At 36.8% G+C, this 23,770-nt stretch overlaps 1 protein-coding gene across 1 annotated transcript; it reads left to right on the forward strand.

Moving 5' to 3' along the window:
- The first annotated feature begins 15,943 nt into the window (after positions 1-15,943).
- Positions 15,944-16,876, forward strand: LOC149389504 (mitogen-activated protein kinase kinase kinase 20-like). Its single transcript, XM_089622644.1, has one exon. The coding sequence runs from the start codon at positions 15,944-15,946 to the stop codon at positions 16,874-16,876; it is 933 nt and encodes a 310-aa protein (XP_089478770.1).
- Positions 16,877-23,770: the final 6,894 nt, after the last annotated feature.

The following is a 23,770-nucleotide window of genomic DNA, read 5'->3' on the forward strand; positions in this document are numbered from 1 at the left end:
GCTTGTAATATCTCGTTAGAAAGCTACATGAGTCTACTTTAATTTTCCGCTTGAATCAATCGATTTCAAGTTTTGTAGCTCGAGTTATGATGGCTTAAGCGCTAGTGGGTCAGGTTGTCGGGAATTCTTTTGACTTGGCTGAAATGAGTTTGTGATTTTGCTGTGATTCATTGGCTGTGACACTTGTTTTGGCTATGTGATTCATTTTGACTTTTTGTGATGTTGAAATTATAGGAGTGGCCTTGTTCGATTTGAATCGGTTTTGGGACGTGAATATGAGAAGGTTTTGGCCTCGATTCGGACCTCGCCGTGCGCTCAGCCCCGGCCCCGCTGCCTCCGAGTCCCAGCCACCGAGCCGCTGTCCCCGAGTCCCCGGCCGACCGTCCTAGGTTAGTGTATATATTAGTTTTTTTTTATATAATCATATATTAGTTAGTTAGCTAGGTTAGTTAGGTTGATAAATATATATTAGTATATTAATGTGAAATATGTAAGTTAATATATGTTAATAATTGTAAATGTTAATTAGATAGTTAGTAATTTAATTTTGATAAGTTTGTTTAATTTAATTTTGATTAGTTTATGTTAATTGTAATTTTAATTAATTTGATAACATGTTAATGTTTTGTAATATGTTTAGGTTAGTGTTTCTATTAAATTATTTATATAATTATTAGTTTAGGTTAAAATTAAGTTTAGGTTAAAATTAGTTTAGGTTAAAATTAAGTTTAGGTTATTTGTATGATTAGTTTAAGTTTAAATTTCCCTGATTATATGGTTCTTCAAATTTTAGTTTTAATATGCTGATTATATATTGTAATATATAATCAGCATATTAATTTTTTTTTTTAAAAGATAAAGAGCATCAGGTGCGACTAGTCGCACCTGATAGTATAAGACTTTCAGGTGCGACTTGTCGCACCTGATAATCAAGAGGATTATCAGGTGCGGACTTTCGGGTGCGACTTTGTCGCATCTAAAGTCGCACCTGAAAGTACTTTCAGGTGCGACTTTTGCACTTTCAGGTGCGAAAAAAGTCGCACCTGATGCTATATTTTGTACTAGTGTAAGGGTCAATAAAAGAATCTTCGCGATTTAGAACGACCTAGAAACCAAGTTCGATCGTATCTTCATGATTTTCGGAACCAAAAACGCAATATTTTTAGTTAAGTTTGCGCTGGAGAAAATTGACGAAAGTACCCCAGGTATTGAATTTGGTTGAACAACTTCTTCTAGCTTTGACTTGAACAACTGTTACAATATTTTTTGCCAAACTAAAACAAGTGGCACAGAGGATCCAACACAGTTGAAAGTTATGAAAGAAGATATGGGCTCACTCAGGAAAATTCAAACATGGGCCTTAGTAGAAAAGTAAACGAAAAGAGGATAACAGGCTGCAAGTGGGTCTACAAACTAAAGCAAGGCATTAAAATCCTAGATATAAGGCTAGTTTGATGATAAACTAGTATTCTCGGGTTGATGGTGTTGATTACCATAGGTTTTCTCTCCAATGGTAAAACACACTTCGATCATGCTCGTGCTCTCTGTTATAGAAATACAATATCTAAAGTTAGAGAAACCGGATGTGAGAACTGATTTCCTACATGGATCTCTTGATGATGATGTTTTTATGCAACAACCTGAGGGTTTCACATGGAACCAAAGTCTATTTTATAAAGAAGCCTTTGTATGAATTTAAGTAGCACCAAGTCAATGATATTTCAAATTCGATGAGTTCATGATAAATCAAGGGTTCTCAAGATGCAAGTATGTCCACATCGCCAAACGCAAGAATTAAAACTACATGTTTATAGATGAATTGAAGAAAATGAAGGTTCAACTTCGTCTAGAATTTGAAAGGAAGGATCTAGGCTCAGCTTCAAAGATTTTGGGCATGATATGTTCAAGAGGAACAAAAGTCAAAGAAGTCTAATTTTTTTGCATGAAGTGTATTAGAAAAAAACTAGTAGATTTGTTTGGCTTAAGTGACTCCAAGAGTGTCACAACTCATATTGGTCCTTAATTTAAGCTATATGTTGTTCAAAAACATGAGGAGGCTACTAAGTACTTGTTCATGAAGAACTGTGATTTTGTGAAAATTCGTTCTTATTATTTTAGCCAAAATAGGCTTGATATTTATGCAGTACAAACTAACCACTTTACCACAATTTTAGAACCTAACCAAATATATAGGAAAAAATAATACAACTGATACTGGAAAATATATTATCTAAACTACCAGCCCTACTTTAAACATATTTCTACACTCCCCCTCAAGTTGACGCATAAATATCAAACTTGCCCAACTTGTTTACAAGTAACTCGAATACCGGTCTAAATAATCTCTTTGTTAAAATGTCGGTTGTCTGCTCCTTGGTGGTGACAAAATGAGTACACAATCCTTGCATCCAGATTTTCCTTTATGAAGTGTCGATCTATTTCAGTGTGCTTTGTCTGGTCATGTTGAACTGGATTTTGAGCAATGCTAATCGTTGCCTTGTTGTCACATTACAACTTGATAGTAGTTCAATATTCAGCTTTAAATATTCCAAAACTCATTTTATCCACAACAGCTTGCATGCTCCGTTTGTCATAGATCTATATTCTGCTTCAGCACTACTTCGCGCAACCATCGACTGCTTTTTACTTCTCCAGGTTACAAGGTTTCCCCATACGTAGTTACAATAGCCGGAAGTCAATTTTCTATCGCTTGAAACAGCCCAATCAGTGTCGGTGAAGACTTCAATGGATCTATTCTCAATCTTCTTAAATAGAAGTCTTTTTCCATGACAACTTTTCAAGTATCTGAGGATTCGGTAGGTTGCATCAAGGTGTTCCTCGTATGAACAATGTATAAAATGACTGACAAGACTCATAGCAAATGCGATGTCAGGACGAGTATGAGCTATATAAATTAACCTTCCGACTAATCTATGTTATTGTTCGGTGTTGATTAGGGTTCCGTCGGTGATGGTGCCAAGCTTTAGATTGGAGTTAATCGGGCTGTCAACTTGTTTGCAAGCACTCATTCTCGCATTCTTGAGTAAGTCAAGGACGTATATTCAATGTGATACACTGATTCCTTCTTTGGACTTTGCAACTTCCATGCCGAGGAAGTACCTTAGCTCTCCCAGTTCTTATACTTCAAACTCTCTGGTCAATCTTCCATTTAGATACTTGATCTCTCCTTGATTGTCTCCAGTGAGGATTACGTCATCAACATAGACAATGAGGATGACTATCAATCCTTCGTACTACATCTTGGTGAATAGAGTGTGGTCAAACTGAGCTTGGCAATAACCCTATTTTTTCACAAATTGTGTGAGTCTTTCAAACCACGCTCGTGGCGATTTCTTGAGGCCGTACAATGCTTTCTTTAGTTTGCACACTTTTGGTCTGAACTCATCTTCGAATCCTGGTGGTAGCCGCATCTAGACTTCCTCTTCTAACTTCACGTTTAGAAAAGCGTTCTTCACATCAAACTGCCAAAGTGGCCAACCACGATTCGCTGCAATCGATAGTAAGATTCTTACTATGTTAAGCTTTGCTACTGGGGAAAACGTCTCAGTATAGTCGATGTCGAATGTCTGAGTGAATCCATTGGCGACGAGCCTCGCTTTGTAGCGTTCAAGGGTTCCATCAGATCTTAACTTTGGTGTGAATAGCCACTTGCAGCCGACCATCGGTTTTCCTCATGGAAGTTCTTGAACCTTCCAAGTCTGATTCTTCTCAAAGGCTTCAATCTATTTGAGGATAGCTTTCTTCCACTCTGGTTTTTATAGAGCCTCCTGAATACTACTTGGAACAATCACGGATATGACACATGTACGGTGTAGGTGTTGAATGAAGAAGAGAGTTTAGAGTATGGAACATAGGTAGTATTTAGCAAATATCCTTTTTTTTTTCTTTCCTCGAGGAAATAGGAAGGTCAAGGAGGGACACTTGCATACCTTTTTCGGAGCTGGTTCCAATTCAAAAGATTGGCAGGCCGGTTCAATTACAGTCTCTATATTCTTATTCGAAAACGTTCTCGTGTAAAGCTTGTCAAACATATTACTTGCTCGACTTCTACTTTCCTGAGTAAAGGGAGAATATATTTTTTGGTTTTTTGTGACCCTAGGTTCATTTACACTAGATTGTTGGTTTATTCCCAGATTTTGTGGGATCTTAAACACCTCCTCTTGATTCTGATTTTTTTCATAAATATCTATCTAGTGTTGATCAACTGTATTTTTAGTTTGATTTAAAAAAAAGGTTCAGAGATATTCTCAGCCATATTTTCAGAAGTAATTTCTTGATTCTCAAAGGAATTTCAAAACTAGAATCAGGTACATCATCTTCCTTTTTATTCTCTTCCTGAAGATGATGGGTAAAAACAATTTTGATTCAAAAAACTCAGTGTTCATTGTGACATATATTTTACGGGAAATTGGGTCAAAATATATTTACGTTTTTTGAGTTGGAGCAATCCCGACAAAAACACATTTTTTTCCTTTTGGATCTTGTTCGCTAGCATTCCGGTCAAGGTTTCTTATGGCACAATACATCCGAAAAAATTTATTGGTATGGAATGAATGATGTGTACATTAGGAAACTATTGTTGAAGGATGCTTATCAGTGTTTGACATTTTAAATTTTTATGGCATCCGATATATTAAATAGATAGCATGTAGAACATTTTCTCCCCCAAAGATAATTCGAGATTTTTGTTGAAAAAAATAAGTGTATGCGTAGCATCAAGAATGTGCCTTTCGTCTCTACTATGCCATTTTTTGGAGGGTGTATATATCGAAGAACTTTGATGGATTATCATGTTTTCTTAAAAAAAACGTTTTAAGATATTTCACAATGTATTCGCGATATTATCACTTTGGACCTTTAAATTTCAGTGTTCAATTAGGTTTTAACCATCCGAAAATAAAATTTGAAAACATTTTCTACTTCTAATTTTTCTTTTAATAAAAAAATCCAACTAACACATGTGTGAACATCAATTTATGTTACAAACCATTTTTTACCCGTGTGTGTTGGTATCCGGGACGGGCCCCATATATCACTATGATTGAGTGAAAATGGTTTAGTCTGTTTATATTATAAAGGTGGATACAGATTTTTATGATGATATTTCACACATGAAAGAAGAAGGATATTTATTTTTAAATAAATTCGGAAACAATTTTTTTCAAATAGTGAAAGCTAAGATGACCTAGGCAATAATGCAAAAAATAAATCTCATTATTACTTGGGTTGGCAGAAATCTATAGGCAAGTATAATCTTGGCCTTCTTTATTTGATTCCACTCCCTCTTCAAGAATATGGAGTCCTTCACTTTCTCTAGCTTTTCCAATCATCTCCCGGATACCAGTTCCTGAAAGATACAATGAGAATCAAAGAATTGAGTTTGACACTTTTGATCAGATGTTAATTTACTGACAGACACAAGTTTCCAAGTGAGGTTGGAGACATGTAGAACTTTAGATAGAACTAGTGCGGTTGATATTACAATATCACCGGTTCCAACAATTGCTATAAACGACCTATTTGCAATTTTGACTTTTTGGTTTCCTGCAAAGGGTTTATATGTTGAGAATAGGGAGGAATTTCTGGTCATATGGTCGGTGGCAACTGAGTCTGTGACCCAAGTGGTTTTGACTTTAGAACATATGTAAGATGAGATACACACATTTTTACCGTCTTGTGCAAAGGAGCATGAAGGAACATCTTCTTTTTTTGGAAGTAGTTTCAGGAGTTACTCAATTTGATCCGTCGTGAGAGAAGGTTGTTCCGAGTTGGTCTTCACTTCTTGAGGAGTTTTAGCTTGGTAGGCTATTTTTGGCTTCTTTCTTTCTCCTAGTGGCTTGCCATGGATCTTCCAACACGTCTCCTTAGTGTGCCACAATTACCTGCAGTGGTCACACCAAGGTTTCTTTTTTCTTGGCCATTTCCTCTGGTGAACAAGGCTGAAGAATCGCTCAGTTGTTCACCTATGGCTCCACTGGTGTCGTTCATGATCTTTTTCCTACTTTCTTCAAGTCGGATTTCAGAGAAGACTTCTTGGATAGATGGCAACGGTCTTCTTCCGAGTATTCTTCCTTTTACTTCATCTAGATCACGGTTCACACCTACGAGAAACATAAAGACTTAAATCGTTTCTTCGCGCTTTTTTTGATGGGCATAGTCGGGCTGACTTTCCCATTGGCCGTCCTAGAATTGGTCGAGCTCCTGCCAGAGACATACCATCTCGTTGTAGTATATGGTTACATTCATGCCTCCTTGTTTGGATTTCCATAGCTTTTTCTTCATTTCGAAGATTTAAGACGAGTTTTCCAGGTCTGTGTACGTCTTTCGGATGGAATCCCAGACTTCCTTTGCCTTTTTCATGAACGTGTGAGGTTTGACAATGGACGCTTCCATGGAGTTGAGGAGCCACGCGATGATTATAGAATTCTCGGACCTCCACTGGAAGTAACCATCGCTATCTTCCTTCGGGGCTTTGACTTCACTTGCCAAGTAACCTAATTTTCATATACCATCAATAGATAGCTTCACATATTTGAACCACTCAAGATAATTTTGTCCACTAAATCGATGCACAGTGACGTGCATGGACGAGTGAGTAGTTCCCATCTGTTGAACTTAGCTGAGAGATGGTTTCGAGTTTTTTGGTTCTTCCATGGCAGATCGGCTAGATATTATGATTTAGGGTTTTATGGCTCTGATACCATGTAATTTTGTGGAAATTCGTTCTTATTATTTTAGCCAAAATAGGTTTGATATTTATAGGGTACAAACTAACCACTTTATCACAAAAATAAGACCTAATCAAATATCTAGAAAAAAAAATCATATAACTAATACTGAAAAATATATTATCTAGAGTCTAGACTAAGAACCCTTTTACTTATACTCAAAAGTATACCCTAATAACCTTACATTACACGTATTTCTACAAGAAAATACCCTACTCTAATTTTATGGGAGATTGTATGTATGTCATGATCAGTTTTAGGCCTAACATTGGTCATAGTATGAGTCTGGTTAGCAGGTTCATGAGCAAACCGAGAACTGAACATTGGCAAGGAGCAAATTGGCTAGTGATATACATCAGTGGAAGTTTAAACATGAAGCTGGAGTTAACATTAGAGTGATTGGTTATTGTGATTCATATTGTTCTGCAGATTTGGACTAGAGAAGGTCTCTGTCAGGATATGTGTTCATATTTGGAGACAATACCATAAGTTGAAGGAATCTATGAAATATGTATTTGAACTATCTACTATAGCCATATAATACATTTACTTGATTCAGGAAATCAAGGAGGCGGTATGGTTGAAAGGTTTGTGGAGGAGCTCGAGTTAGGTGAAGCATATGTAAGATTTAATAGTCTCTAATCCGAACATATATGATTAGAAACATGAACACAAAAGCGAAAGCAAAATGGATCAAGCGTTTACCTCCGGTCATTGTTATCGGAATATCTTCGGAGCTTTAACGGTGACTCGGAACGTCGGCAGCGGCGTCCCAATGAACACAAAAAATGAAGATTTGCTCTTCTAAACCTTGATAATCTCGAACTAGATGGTGTATACTATATGCGATTATTGGCATAGGGCGAAAACTAACTCTCTCAATTTATAACCATTCTCTTTCCACCAAAGAGAAACGAAAATGAGAGCTATTATGGGCATTGATTCGTGGTTGAAATTATGAGATTTAATGGACCATAAATATGAGATTTGTCATAACGTTTATTTGCTTGATATAATAGATATCCAATATACGTTACTTAATATACTAGATATGCAATTACGTTATGAAATATTACATTCTCCCATTTGGTCTATTAAAATTCAATATACGTCACAAGAAAATTAATATATGAATCATGACGATAGGTCCTCTATAAATGAGTATTATCTTTCATGTATCACATATATTATTTTTTTCCAATAATACCCCATCAAACATAATGAATAAACCATATGTTTATTCTAGGTCCAAACATAAGAAACTATTTCTCAAATCAATAATGAAAAATGTATGTGCACAAACCATATGAGAAATATCGAACTGGATACGAGTTTCATAGATAAAAATGTAGCGTACAATGAAAAATTACATCATGGAACCAAGTCCCATGCTTTCCACATGATCCTTAAATTTCTTTGGTGGCATGTCAAAGGATCGGCAATCATCAACTCGGTGCTAATGTGTTGGATGACCACTTTATCATCTTTAAAACGTTCTCTTATGGCTAGATATTTGATGTCGATATGCTTACTTCGACTTCCACTTTGTTATTCTTAGCCATAAAGACAGCAGTCGAGTTGTCACAGTACATCTTAATAGGCCTAGAAATAGAGTCTACAACTCTAAGCCCAAATATAAAGCTCTTCAACCAAACACCATGCGATGTAGCTTCAAAACACGATACGAACTCAGCCTCCATAGTGGAAGTAACAATCAATGTCTGCTTTGTGCTTCTCCAAGACACGGCTCCGCCAGCTAGCATAAAAACATATCGTGAAGTGGATTTTCTTGAATCAATGCAGCCAGCGTAATCAGCGTCAGAGTAGCCGACCACTTCCAATTCATCGGTCCGTCTGAACATAAGCATGTAATCCTTTGTTCCTTGAAGGTATCGCATAACCTTCTTTGCAGCTTTCCAATGGTCAAGACTTGGGTTACTCTGATATCTATCCAATACTCCAACAACATATGCAATGTCAGGTCTGGTACAAACCTGAGCATACACAAGGCTTTCTACAGCGGAAGCATATGGAATATTCTTCATTTGTTCCATATCAAAGTCATTTTTCGGACATTGGTCCAAACTGAATTTATCACCCTTCATAATGGGTGCTACATCTCAAAGAACTTGTTGATATAGGTCTCTTGAGACAAATCCAAAATGCCTCATGATCTTTCCATATGGATCTGAATGCCAATAATATAAGATGCCTCACCCATATCTTTCATATCAAAGTTTTTGAAAGAAACTGTTTCACCTCATATAGCATTCAATTATCATTAGTTGCAAGCAAAATATCATCCACATATAAAACAAGGAAACATATCTTGCTCCCACTAACCTTTTGGTATATACATTGATCCATGACATTCTCTTCAAAACCAAATGAAGTGATAAATAATGGAACTTCAAATACCATTGGCGGGACGCTTGTTTCAAACCGTAAATGGATTTATTAAGCTTGCAGATTAAATGCTCACGATCACTAGAGGAGAACCCTTCAGGTTTTTTCATGTAAACCCCTTCATCTAGATCTCCATTAAGGAAAGTTGTTTTTACATTCATTTGATGTAGCTCAAAATCAAAGTGAGCTACTAATTCCATAATCTTGCGAAGAGAATCTTTCTTTGATACAGGAGAAAACGTCTCCGTGAAATCGATTCCTTTTCTTTGAGTGAACCCTTTGGCTACAAGTCTTGCCTTATACCTCTCGGTGTTGCCTTGTGAGTCTTTTTTTTCAAAGATCCATTTGCATCCAATGACATTTACACCATTAGGCAACTCGACGAGATCCCAGACTTGATTAGTTGCCATAGAGTTCATTTCCTCAATCATGGCATTGTGCCATAAGTTAGATTCTTTAGAACTTACCGCTTGTGAAAAGTTTTCAGGATCATTCTCGGCTCCAATGTTGAAGTCCATTTCTTGCAGATACACTTCATAATCACTAGGGATTGCTGATCTTCTTCTTAACGTTGCTTCATCATTCTCTTGATGATCTTGTTGTTAAATAGGTTGTTCAACATGATCTTGATTAGCAACTTGATCTAAAGGATCAGCATTATTAGCTTGTGGAACTTCAATAGCTGGTTGTCGTACACACGATTGAGCTTGAGAAGAGTGTATGATAATCAATCTATCACTTGAATTACAAGGTTGAGCTTCATTGTGATCCATTGCAGAGACCGATTCACGTAATTGGTCACTCCCACTAATCAAATCATTCTCAAGAAAATTTGCATTTCTTGATTCCACAATCCTAGAACTGTGAGATGGACAATATAATCTATAATCTTTAGACCTCTCGGCATATCCAATGAAATACTCACTAATAGTCCTAGGGTCTAGTTTCTTTCTTGTGGATTATAAATTCTCACTTTGGACGGGCATCCCCAAATGCGTATATGTTGCAAACTGGGTTTCCAACCTTTGAATAACTCAAAAGGCATTTTTAAAATAGTCTTGGTTGGAACTCGGTTTAATATATACACAACCATCTTTAGTGCTTCAGTCCACAAGAATTGAGGAAGTTTTGTTTTACTCCTCATACTTCTCACCATGTCCATTAAAGTTTGGTTTATTCTTTATGATACATAATTTTGGTCCAGAGTACCAGGCATAGTGTATTGGGCAACAATCCCATTGTCACGACCCGCGAGCGTCGTCACCTCGCCCGCAAGCCGCGACTCGACGAAACCAACATCACGTAGCGGGAGCATATCATATATGAATAATGAGATGTAAACAAGACATTTAAAGTAAATATATAATTTATGAAACATATAATATACGAAATACAATATTATTAAAAGTGCGGAAACGTTTACAACAAAAGTGGTTATCGGAAATCTCGGGAAATTTTTCGTTTTTCTTTCAGAACTAGAAGTCGTATATCGACCCTTATACATACATATATATGTACATAGAAGCTCCCGACTTTACATATATCCACGGGATATTATTTAAGGAAGAGTCGATAATATTCAAAACATTATATATATAGAGGTCTACTTCCCGAGCCAGAACCCATAGCCCGTAGGTCAAGAGATACTCGTCCCGTCTCGGTTTCCTTCTCCGTCGACTACATTGCCGCCTTGCCCTTATCTACATTACCAAGGGACATAAAACTATGAGTCGAATGACTCAGCAAGCGGGAGTCTAGCTTATGAAAGAAAAGCAGCTAATGCAAAGCATGTGACGTGCGAACAAGCAAACAAGAATGCAGGATGCAGCTATCACCTACAAGTGACTAATGAGCGCGCATCCTAGAATACTAGCCGTCCCGCAAGGTTATACACTCCTCACTGCTATAACCTCCGGTCCGACTAGAGACCAGTTTCAGACTTCGAGCAGCAGTCGTCAACTGATCTAAGTTTTAACACATGTCTGGGATCCACTAGTGGTACTTTCTTCATCGTGACGTCAGCGCCACTGGTCTCTGGCATAGTGAGCTCGCGAACCGCGACCTTCACCCACTAAGCCCCGGTGTGCTCAAGGCAGCTTCCGGTGAGTCTTCCAGCTAGCAATGAGCTCGCGATGCGCGACCTTCACCCATTGCTTCGAGTACTCGGCGCACGGACCGGCATGGCCTGCCAAGCACAAGTCAGGGACTTGTGAGTACCACCGACACGAGTTTAAAGTTTGGGTACACTGCAGCTAGTAGCGTACACGTTAAACTTATATACGGAAGAGCGTGACGGGATAAACCCCGAAAGAAATTATTGTTTCCCTTTGAAGCTCGTTTAGTGTTTTAAGTTGAAAGCTCGAAACGTGACTTCCGAACTCTCTACTCTCGATTGAATTTGAGAGTCTATCGCTCTTCCGTCCTCTCGATTCTAACCTACTTCCTAGAGTTAGAAGAGAAGTCTAACCACACACAAAGCAAACAAGGCTGGTTCAAGTTAGCGTTTGAACCTAACGGGCGAACCCGAGCTAAGTTTTCAAGCAAGAGTGGCCGAAGCCTTAACTTTCGAGTTTATTCATTTTTAGGCTTTTACCTACTCTTGTTTACTAGCAAGCAAATGCACAAACAAACAGGGTTATACCCTTGGTAAGTAGTTGACTTATGTCTCCACACTTACCCGGAATTGTTCGACAGAAAGCTTGATGATTCCCGAAGATGTCTTGCTTCACACGTTCTTCGAGACACTTGGCACTTGTCGAACGTCGAGAGAACTAGCATCCGGAGTTGAACATCTGTTAGTTAATGGATTCGAGTTTACTTGAAGAGGATATGGTTCGTTGTCGGGATTAGAGTTGGTTCGGAATTCGGGAATCTAATTTATTATTCCCCGGTTTTTCGGAAGTTTATTCAAGACTCACGTATTCTCGTATCGAGAGTGATACGAAATAATGTTCAACGAGTAATCATGAGTCTTAAATAAATTAAATAATCCGAAATTAAAATAACCGAGAATTCCAAACGAATAATTAAATTAAATTCATAAGCATCGTTAAATAAATAATTTATAAATTATTTATTTAAATACTGAGAGTACATATCTAAGAGTATTTAAACGCTATAAGCGATTTAAAACTCACGAGTTAATCGAGCTTTATTTCGATAACTCTTCCACTTGATATCTTCAGAAACTGATCTCGTCGCTCTTGACTCGTCTGGTTCCCATTCGTCCGTCAAGATTTGTAATTCAAACTTGGAACCCGATAACGAGTTAATATCTTAAATTCCAAACCCTTATCAGTTTCAGAATCCAAATCCCGATATTACAACTCAAAACTCGAACCCATAACCAAAAACGACCTAACACGATGTTGACCACGAAAATCCCGAGGCTCAGAAAAAACCCATAATACAAACAGACCGAATCAGCCAAAACCATAGCTCACGGCCAAACATCAAAATGAATCATTCAGCCAACAACAACACACGGTCACAACAACACACGGCCAACCAACAACTTAACCAAGACAACACTTTCAAACCATACTCCAGGGTCAGCAAATAACGTCCAAGTATCCAGAATTCACAACTTCACAGCCTCAAGCCGTCACTAAACAGAAATCCAAATCAAAACTCATAAAAAATTTCACACGGCCAAGATAACAATTTCAATGAAAATTCGTCCAAAAATTCTCATAAAATTAAAACAGACCCTCTAATCATCACCCAAGCTTTAAACAAACTCAGAAACAACTCAAGATCATTACTAAACACGCAGAGATCAAAAGCCCCAAATCCAAACCTAGTTCATCATGATTTTCGGCCAAATTGAGTCCAAAACAAGAAATCCGAAATCAATTGACAAACTCAAGTCATCAACATCAAAACTCGAGCTCAAAGAACAACTCAACTCAATCACCCAAAAAAAATTCTCAGATTTCACTCGGAAATCAAAAACCCCAAAAAAAATCTCATGAACCCTAGCTTCAAACAAATCCATTCGGGTTTGATTTCCTTACCAGGTTTCTCGTGAATTTGGACTCCTCGGCGTGCTAACACTCTTTCCCGGCGTCTCTTCCTCGGGCGGTGGTCACGGCGAGCTCGCGGCGGAGTGCTTCCTCGGCGTGGACGCGCGGCTACGTGGCTCGGTGGCTTGATGGCGCGCGAAGAAGAAAGGAAGGAGAAGAGTGAGAGAGAGAGGATGGCGGTGATGATGAGGCTCGGTGATGGGTGAAGATGGAGCTCGGTGTTGTTTCTTTTTTTTTCTTGTCTGGTTCTTTTGGCCGAGCAACGTGAGGAAGAAGAAGAGAAGTAGAGAGAGACCGAGAATGAGAAATAGAGAGAGTGAGGGACGGGTGAGGTGGCAGCGAAAGAGAGAGGATGAGTGGCTTAAGAGGCTAAGTGGCACTCTCACGCTACGCCACGCGTGCACAGGTGGCCCACTCAAATATTTCCACAATTCTCTTAAAACGACCCCCTTTTCCTCTTTTTCTTTCAATCTCGTCCTTCAAAATGTTGCATATAAGTCCTTTCAAAATAAAACCTCATAATTCTGTCCTTAATTAAATAAAAATAATCTTGAAAAATAACCGAGAAAATTATTATTATTTCCCGTTATCTTGAATATATTTAAGGGATTCCGGAATTTATTTTTACTCTTGAGATTTTTAAATCTCCGAGTATGTTTCGAATAATAATATTGGATTACTCGAATATTCTCATTCCGAAATTTCATCGACCTTAAATATTATCATATTCCAAGATATTTAAAATTTAAGGACGTCTCATATGCAACAAGAATTTGAATTAAAACTCGTCAATTTTATTCAAATTCACAAGTAGAGCGTTTACAAAAGTTTATACATTACACTCATGTTCTTGAAGAAACTTCGCAAATGGCCCAGGTGCTTGTCCATTCTCTGTACATCTACCATAATACTCACCACCTCTATCTGATCTCACTATCTTAATTTGTTTACCACATTGTTTCTCTACTTTAGCCTTGAAAACTTTAAAGGCATCTAAAGTTTCGTCCTTGGAACGAAGTAAATAGAGATACATATATCGTGAGAAATCATCTATGAAGGTGATAAAGTATTTTGGACTAGTTGCATCCATATCAGGACAACAAATGTCTGTATGTATGATTTCCAACAATTAAGTACTTCTCTTTGCACATTTTTTAGACTTATTGGTTTGCTTTCCCTTTATGCAATCCACACAGGTCTCAAAATCAGTAAAAATCAAGAGCACTCTCCATCATTCACTAACCTTTTAATTCTCATAATAGAGATATGTCCCAATCTTCGGTGCCACAATAGAGAAGATTTTTCATTCATAATACAACGCTTCAACCCAGTAGTAACATTCAAGGAGTTATTAGTTCTTCCTTTGTCTTTGTCTTTGGCACGATCTTTCTTCTTCCTTTCAGAGAAAGTCAAATTCACTTTCTCACCCTCTTCCATAACCAGCCTATGCTCTTCTTGAACACGCATGGTCATAAGTTCATTAATTGACCATGTATCCTTATGTGTGTTATAAGAAATCTTAAAGGCGCCATATTGTTGAGGAAGAGTGCATAAAATGAAGTGAACAAGAAAGATTTCTGAAATTTCAACATCTAAAGTCTTTAATTGAGCCGCAATATCCCTCATGCGCATGATATATTCACGCATACCTCATACCCCAGTGAGCTTCATGGATGAGAACTGCATGATAAGAGTACTTGCCAAAGCCTTATCTGAAGTGATAAATTGATCATCTATTGCTTTCATTAAGAGATGAACATTGTCATATTGCTCAATTGAACCCCTAATCCCAGCAGATACTTTGGTCTTTATGAACATAACGCAGAGGCGATTAGATCGCTCCCACTTTTCATAAAGATCAACCTTGTCTGGGGTACTTTCCTCGGTGATTGAGGTAGGTTCAGGCTTCCTTATGGCATAGTCAATATCCATCCATCCTAGTTAAAGGAGAACTCTCTCTTTCCAGACCTTAAAATTGTCCCCTTTGAGTTTGGAAACATTGCACTTAACATCAGAGTAACCTACAGTTTAACTAGCTGCAATTTACAGAAATTAAACATGCTTATTAAATATGCAAATTATAATTAGTAGTGACAACTCTATCGTAAAGAATTACTCGACATCAACAACATAAACCTATAATAATATAACTTTAATTTTGTAGCTGATTATTTGTACCCTTCTTATTTATGATTTGTTGTAGTGATAGAATAACATTTAATTAGTTTTGCGCTCTTTTCATGTAACTTTTTTTACTGTTTGATTTATCTTCATGAAAGAGAAGATTAAGAATCTGATCATATGTTAATAGTATTCCATGTGATATTTAATAGTATTTAAATTTATAGTCCGTAAATGTTTTTTTAAGTACTAATTTCCTATTATTGTCTGTAGAGTATTAAATAATTGGCCATGATGTAAAATAATTGTTTGTTTTTTTGTTTTATCCAAATGTGGAATAAAAGTTGATGAGTAATATAGAACGAAGTAGGATTGGAGAGAATAAATAAAATTGGAAAGAAGAAACCGACACGTGTAGCGAATAGCAAGCTAGAGGAAGTAGGATTCGGAAAATGGATAGAAATTGGGAAACCTATCAAACTAGTGAAAGCCCACTAAGTGTGTTATAAATACATGGTCTTATTTCCAAAACCACAATCACTATTTGCGCCCTTTTGTCATTATCGGAGAATAGAAATGTCGTATCATCTCAAAACATTCTCAATTCCGCTAGGGCGGGGGTTGAATTGAATTGAAGTAACAATGTCGCAGCTCACGGTTTCACCATCATCATCGTCGTCGGGCTCCGATGATGGGAAGGCAATCACGTGGGAACGGCTTTGGGTGATCGGGAGAGGTTCGTACGGCGTCGTTTACGAGGCGATGTTGATGTTACACAATGCGGGGCGGGCACATCCGGTGGCCGTGAAAACATCGTTCCTGAAAGAGTCGGCTTCTCTGAAGAAGGAGTTCAGAATCTACAGAGCCCTCCGAGGCTGCAACAAGATCGTGCACTGCTACAAGGCCATGGCCACCAAAGAGAGCGGCCTCGATCTCTCCAACCTCTTCCTCGACTACGCTCCGCTCGGAACACTAACTCGCTTGATCCGCCGCGGAATCCCCGATGAGTTCCACGTCAGAGTGTACGCTCGGATGATCGCGAGAGGGCTTTTGAAACTCCACAGCAAAGGCTTCGTCCACTGCGACCTCAAGCCCGCCAACATCCTCACCTTCCCGGTTCCGTACAGCACCGGCGTGCAGCTGAGGATCGCGGATCTCGGGATGGCCAAGGAAGTTGAAGAGCCTCAGATGAGGGCCTGCTGGAGGTTCCGAGGGACGCCGGATTACATGTCGCCGGAGTCGGTGAGGGAGGGAGCGATCGGGCCGGAGCTCGACGTCTGGTCTCTGGGCTGCATTGTGTTGGAGATGATGACTGGGAGGGGCGTGTGGAGAGGGCGGTTCGATCACATGACTCAGCCACACTTCATGTATGTGCTGACGTGTCTCCCTTTGGTGCCGGAGATACCCGAACACGTGTCCGAGGCCGGGAAGGAATTTCTTCTAAGATTCTTCCAGAGGGACCCCAAGGAGAGATGGTCCGCTCTCATGTTGCTCCACCATCCCTTCCTTTCTTTACCCACAATTTTGTACCCACTCAAACCAACTCTAAACAAATGCGCAAGTTTATTAGCTTAGTTCATCATCTCTGTTTTATTATTATTGAATTAGTGCCTCTCATCATCAGTAAAGATCTTCCACTACATTATTCATTTCTCCAAGTCTTTCTCATTGGCAAGGATTATACACCTTTAATTTGTTTCAGTCGTTTGCAATCACTTTGATTATGCCTAATTAATGAAAACACCTCTGAATTTCAAGCTTAGAAAATACAATATTATTCAAAAATCAAAACACAACTGTTAAATTATAAAAATGTACACGTTATATACCCTGGAAGATAATACTTGGAAGGTCTGTATAACAGGTAAACGCTAGATAAACGGCCGGGTAGAAAAGAGCCATACCCTTTACCTATCTATTCAATATTTTTAATTATAAAAACAAATAAATAAACAACACTTACTATTAACAATAGAAATATATCAGCTAAGCGGTTACTAACTCTTGAAACTACCTAACGACCCAAAATCATTATGAAATTGAAGCATTTTTAACAAGTCGGATACCGTGTACACGTCTATTGGTCCACTTATCTAGACCTGCTAAAATCTTAACAGGTCTTACCCATTCACCCGATAATCAAAACACAAACTATCGAATTACAAATATTTACTACAAAATTATAATCATTCATTAATGCATAAAATGTGAAATAAATAGTAGTTTTTTTAGTTTTATAAATATAATCAGTATCTTAAAAATAATAAATTTCTAGTGAATATTGAATAATGGTATAAGTTCTACATATTTCACCTTATGACACTTTACCCACATACTTTTTCTATTACATGTCTCTCATCCTGGGCATCGGACGAAATCGGAACTCCCGTACCGAAGTCGTGACCTTCCGAGGATCTCCCGGAAGGAAGCTTTCCGTCGCGTTTCACACGGAAATTCCGTAGGTGCGGAAATGGTTTTTCCGTGCCGAGTGAATATTTGACGGAACTGCTTCTTGCCGAGCTGCGTTAATGGCGAAAATAATCTGGGTCGTTGGATTTTACATCCAACGGCCCAGATTAAAAATAAAAAATAAAAAAAATAACAAACCTGCTGTGCAGCCTGCCTTCCGTCCTGTTCCTTCGATCCCCTACAACCACTTCCGTCGCTCCACGAAAATCAAGTTGCCATTTCCGTGCCACACGGAACTCAGAATTTTCGTAGGCGCGCGGGAAGTCTCGGAAGCCCGTCCTTCCGTGTGCTTCCGTACCGAGAAGCCAGCATGACATGTCTCCACATCCCCCATTTTCCCAAAATAAAATGTCCTCATGAGCAAAATTTGCCATGTAAGTGTACTTGCTGTCCTTAAATTAAGACAGCTTCCTTTTACATTTGTTTCCTATCAGTTGAAATGAAATGAAAGCTAATTACAACAGTTTTTTTTTTCTAAAATGAAAGGCAATTCTCTTCTCTCTTTTTTTTCACCCAATTAGATACACAAATAAGAAATATCGTTCTTCTAGTTTTTGTCTATATTTTCTATTGAGAGAGATCCAAATCTTTGGCCCCTGCGAAGTATTAATCACATAAAATTCTTGTAGTGACGTTATTCTTGTGTATATACTGCACAGCCACGTCATATCCAACTCAGCACTGAAGAACGCCATGCTGGAAGTCAGTTAGAGTTAGTTACAACTAGTGGTTGTAGCAGCTCAGTATTTTTTTTATGATTACTTAAATGATTTAATAATTTATAACTCTAAAGAACTAGAGATGTCATAATTCCATGTAGTATTTATATAGTACTTTAATTTATGGGTAATTAAGTTAAATGGCCTCCCGAAAATAAGCAATTTTTTTTTAGCTCACCTTTCGTTAATATGCTGTAAATAGCCAGTGTCATTTATTAACAGTCAAATTTGGACGGGATTGCCCTTCGTTATTCCCGCCCATTATTTTCAGCGTAATAATTTAAATGGAAAAAAATTCGACCATAACTACCTCGCATAAATCAAGGGAGCATTTAAAACTCCATAAATGCATTAACAAATGAATTTAAAACATCACGCACCACAAAATCCATTCAAAACAAACGCACCACAGAATACACCGAGATTCACCCTCGTCGATAGGCTCACCACGAATCTTTTCTTCTTCTGTCATCTTCTTTCTTCTCCGGGGAGGCAACGATAAGAAATAAGATGGCAGAAGAAGAAAAGATTCGTTTAAAAGAGAAAAATATTCATTTTCCACGCCGTGATGTCGGCCATGGTGTTCTTCGCCGTGGTCATGCTCGACGAGAGCGATCAGAATTGGGATTAGAGGATTTCTTGTATTATGATGATCCTTCATTTTTTTTTTCTTCTTCTTCTTCTTTTTTTTCATCGGAATTGCTGGTGGTTTTAAGTGTATGAGATATGTTTCAGTGATTGTGAATTTGTTGAGATTTTGGTTCTAGTGTTTCTTTTCCAGTATTGTAAATACGACGTTGATTTACAGTTAATACCAATTGTTTCAGCGTAAAGCATTATAAAAATAAAACTGATTTACAGTATATTCATGTAAATACAAAACTGATTTACAGTATATTCGTGTAAAAACAAAGCATATTTACAGTATATTCATTGTAAATACGAAACATATTTACAGTATATTCGTGTAAATAAAAACTGGAAAAAATTCTGTAAATATTTTGGACGTTCTAAAATATTTTGGCGGCCAACTGAGATCATGAATATCGTAATTGTAATATTTGAATTGTTTTCCAGAATAAAGTCAATAAATGAGGAATATTTTGCAGATTGTATATTATATTTTGCCACAAAAATATAAATTGATTGCCTAAGGTCAACCGGTAAATCTTCTAGAACCACACGTCCAAATCTTCTATAACTACTTTCCTAATCAGTTTCCTTAAAAAAAAATTAAAAAAAAAACTGCCTTATTTATTTAATTCGAAATTTGAAAAAAAAAACTATCTAATTAATTCAATCTGCCGAATTAAATAAGGGCAAAAATGTAAACCTAATTTAATTAATAAACTACCACGTAAGCAATATGGCTATTTACAGGAAATTAACGAAAGGTTGGCTAAAAAAAATTGCTACTGTTTAAGATGGCTACGCAGCCAATTATTTGTTAATTTATAGTTTGAAGGAAAATTAACATATATTCGTTGAATGTTGAATGTTTTTTTTAAGTACTAATTTCCTATTATTGTCTGTAGAGTATTAATTGTAGATGGTGGGCTAAAGTTCTAATTCAATTAGGTTCATTCGATCATGATAAAACTATCAAACTATGTTCCTTTTCCTAATACATGTGGGTTGATTAGGCAATATAATTTGATATTTTATCCTAATTAATCATACAAATATTACAAAATTCATGTGGGTAGATTTCATAATATGGCATATGATTGACCACAATTATTATTTTAATAAGATTTTAATTTTAAATATACAACCTAGATAATTAAAGATGCTATGGCTACTCTCTAATTAATAAAGATCATATAAATCACAAAATAATATAACTAAAATAAATAATATCGTGCTAGTCATTAAAATTCTAAATGTTATATGCATGTTTCAAACAATAATAATAAAATTATAAAGCATATAACTTTTAAATAAATGACATGAATACAATATAATTTAAAACTAAATATTTCCCTAAAAACACTTAATAATCCAAATAATATGATTATAAACATACACAAAATATTTGCATAAGGTACTTAAGAATGCAAATAAAATAAATAAATAAAAAGTACATTGTATTCAGGCAAAACGTATGCGCACCACGCAAATACTAGTTTAGCAAAAAGGACAGTATTATAACATATGATTGACCACAATAATAATATACTCCGTTAAAGAAACAAAGGCCCGGGTATAAGAAACAAAGGGTCAAATAAGAGCCAATATAATCAGACAAGCCCAAGAAAACTCTAATAGCCGAGCAATAGCAAGGGAAATGGTCTCATCTAGTAGTACTTTTAATGTTTTTGATAAAAAAAACTATCAAAGTATAATTTAGGACACTTTTACTAGTGAGTTCCATGTGAAATGATTTTTTTACCCTTACTTTTTTTTCTGTTTTTTTTCCTGAACCTTCCTCTCATTTCTTCTGGCCATCATCTCATCATTTCTTCATTCAGCCACACACACACCAAAAAAAAATATATTTGTATATCAGAGAGAGTCGGAAGACGGCGAGCCAAGTTTCGATCCCGGATAAGCAAGCACTGGACTTTCGTGGTGAGGAAGGAAAAAAATGAAGATGGCTTCTTGACGGAAGAACATTTCTCCTCCGAAAAATCATAACGCAGACTTCAAAGGCTTCGTCAGAACTGAACGGAGACGAGAGACAGATTCACGCTAGGAAGGTTCATGAACGGCGGCGAGAGAATCGTCACTCATCATTCGGAGAGATCGTCACTCATCAGCTACGACTTCCTGGAGAGATCTCCAACATCAATTTTTTAAGGTTTTAATTTCGAATATTATGGGTAAAAGTCTTTCCTAGTTTGATGATAAGACAATCTTTGAAGGGTAAAAGGCCTGATGAGTAAAATTGTTCTTCATTTGTTGTGTGGAATAATTTATTATTTTTGTGGTATAAGAATGTTGGTGTTTTGGATCTTCTACTGTTATTGTTCTTGATTCATTTTGTGTATTAATTTTGAAATATGTCTGTAATTACTTACAGAAAATTGTAGACATACATGTCTATAACTACCGAAATTTTAGACCATATCTACAATTACACAAATTGTAGAAATATATGTCTATAATATTCAAATTATAGACATACATGTCTACAATTCCAAAGAAGACAATTCGATCAATTGTGGATAATCTATATCTACAATTTTAGACGGACATGTCTACAATTTGATCAATTGTGGACATCAATGTTTACAGTTATGTCTACAGTTACAATTTATATTTATACATGTCTACAATTATATAAATTTGTAGACATAATGCATGTCTACAATTATATAAGCTTGTAGACATAATACATGTCTACAAATACATAAATTGCCGTTATGGCAAACAAAATATTTGTATTTCTTGCTTATTTAATTGATTTTTTTAGTTATAGCAAACTATATATGTCATCTTAAAATGAAAAAATGCCCATATGTTCACGTTCCATTTCCAGTCCAAATGAGCTCATTAATATACCCTCTACTTTGATAATATTCGCTAATTTCTTCCAAATCATACACCAGTAAGCAAAGGAAAAAAAATAAAAAATTTATCCAGAACAAGATTATGTTGAACTAAGGTTTAACCTTTCTAATTCAGGAAAAAGTCAAGTGAACAAGAAAAATATATATATAATGATGTTGACATCACAGATTTGAGCCAAGCAATATTCCTTAGCATCAACACATGCAAAGCACACCTCATTGATTTCTTTCACACATTACAATATCATTATAACAGGTTACGTACACTGAGGAATAAAATATGGAAAATGGGTTCGTAGTGACATTTCGTCGAACAATGAGAGTGCAAGCAGAGATCAGAGCGTGAAGCAATGGATTGAGGCAATCGACGACGGTGAGAGTTCACGCAGGGGAAAAGGCGGCGAAGAGAGTCAACGTTGACAGCGGAGTCTCGAAGGAGGACGAGGGACCAATCAATGCGAAACTCGAAGCCGCGCACGAAGGGAAACAAGCCCACACGCAAGTTGTGAAGCTATGGTTGTGCTCGAACGCTTACGTCACACTCTTCTTCACTCTTCCGCCTCCAATTCTTCTTCTCTTTGATATACATTTATTTTTTTTTTGGTGTGTGTGTGGTTGAATGAAGAATAATGAGAGGATGGTTCAGAAGTAATGAGAGCAAGGTTCAAAAAAATAAAGTAAGGGTAAAAAGTCTTTTCACATGAGACTCACTAGTAAAAGTATCCTAAATTATACTTTGGTAGTTTTTGGTCAAAAACATCAAAAGTACTACTAGATAAGGCCATTTCCCCAATAGCAATCAAAACAACAGAATATTAAATGACATAATGTAAGAAACGACAAAAAATTATTTAAAACAAAAATGACATGTCATTTATAGTCGTCTTCTTCACCCATAAAACCAAATTTTGACCCGCGAACCCGTTTAAAAAACCCGATGGATTCTCCTTCATTTCTCCATGGTTTTCAAGATTTTAAAGCCCATAATTGATAGAAAAACAATTTTAAAAAGATTTGAGGTATTAGTTTTTCAAAACAACGTGGAACATGAAAACCCCAATGATGGAAAAACAACACCACCATTAACAACAAGGCAAATGTATGGAATGCACTGATACCAAATGTAAGATTTAATAGTCTCTAATCCGAAAATATATGATTAGAAACATGAACCCAAAAGAGGAAGCAAAATGGATCAAGCATTTACCTCCGGCCATTGTTATCGGAATATCGTCGGAGCTTTAACGGTGACTCGGAACGTCGGCGGCGGCATCCCAATGAACACGAAAAAACGAAGTTTTGCTCTTCTAAACTTTGATAATCTCGAGCTAGATGGTGTATATTCTCTATATGAGATTATTGGCATAGGGACCAAAACTAACTCTCTCAATTTATAATCATTCTCTTTCCATCAAAGAGAAACTTAAATGAGAGCTATTATGGGCATTGATTCGTGGCTGAAATTATGGGATTTAATGGACCATAAATATGAGATTTATCATAACGTTTATTTGCTTGATATAATAGATATCCAATATACGTTATTTAATATATTAGATATGCAATTACGTTATGAAATCCTACAGCATATACTCTTGATTCTCGCGACGCTATACGCTTTTTAAAAACAGTGCATTTCATGAGAGACCTAAGCACATATATGTGAGATTGCATTTTTATCAAGGATGTGATAAATAACAGGCAAGTCACTATTGGGAAGGTTTATACAGAGATCAACCAGCATTTATTTTAACAACCAAATCAGTTAG

Source organism: Urtica dioica, chromosome 8, assembly GCF_054948205.1.
Source record: "Urtica dioica subsp. dioica isolate 48M chromosome 8, U.dioica_male_clone48M_v1_H2, whole genome shotgun sequence".
In the NCBI taxonomy this organism is placed as follows: Eukaryota; Viridiplantae; Streptophyta; class Magnoliopsida; order Rosales; family Urticaceae; genus Urtica; species Urtica dioica.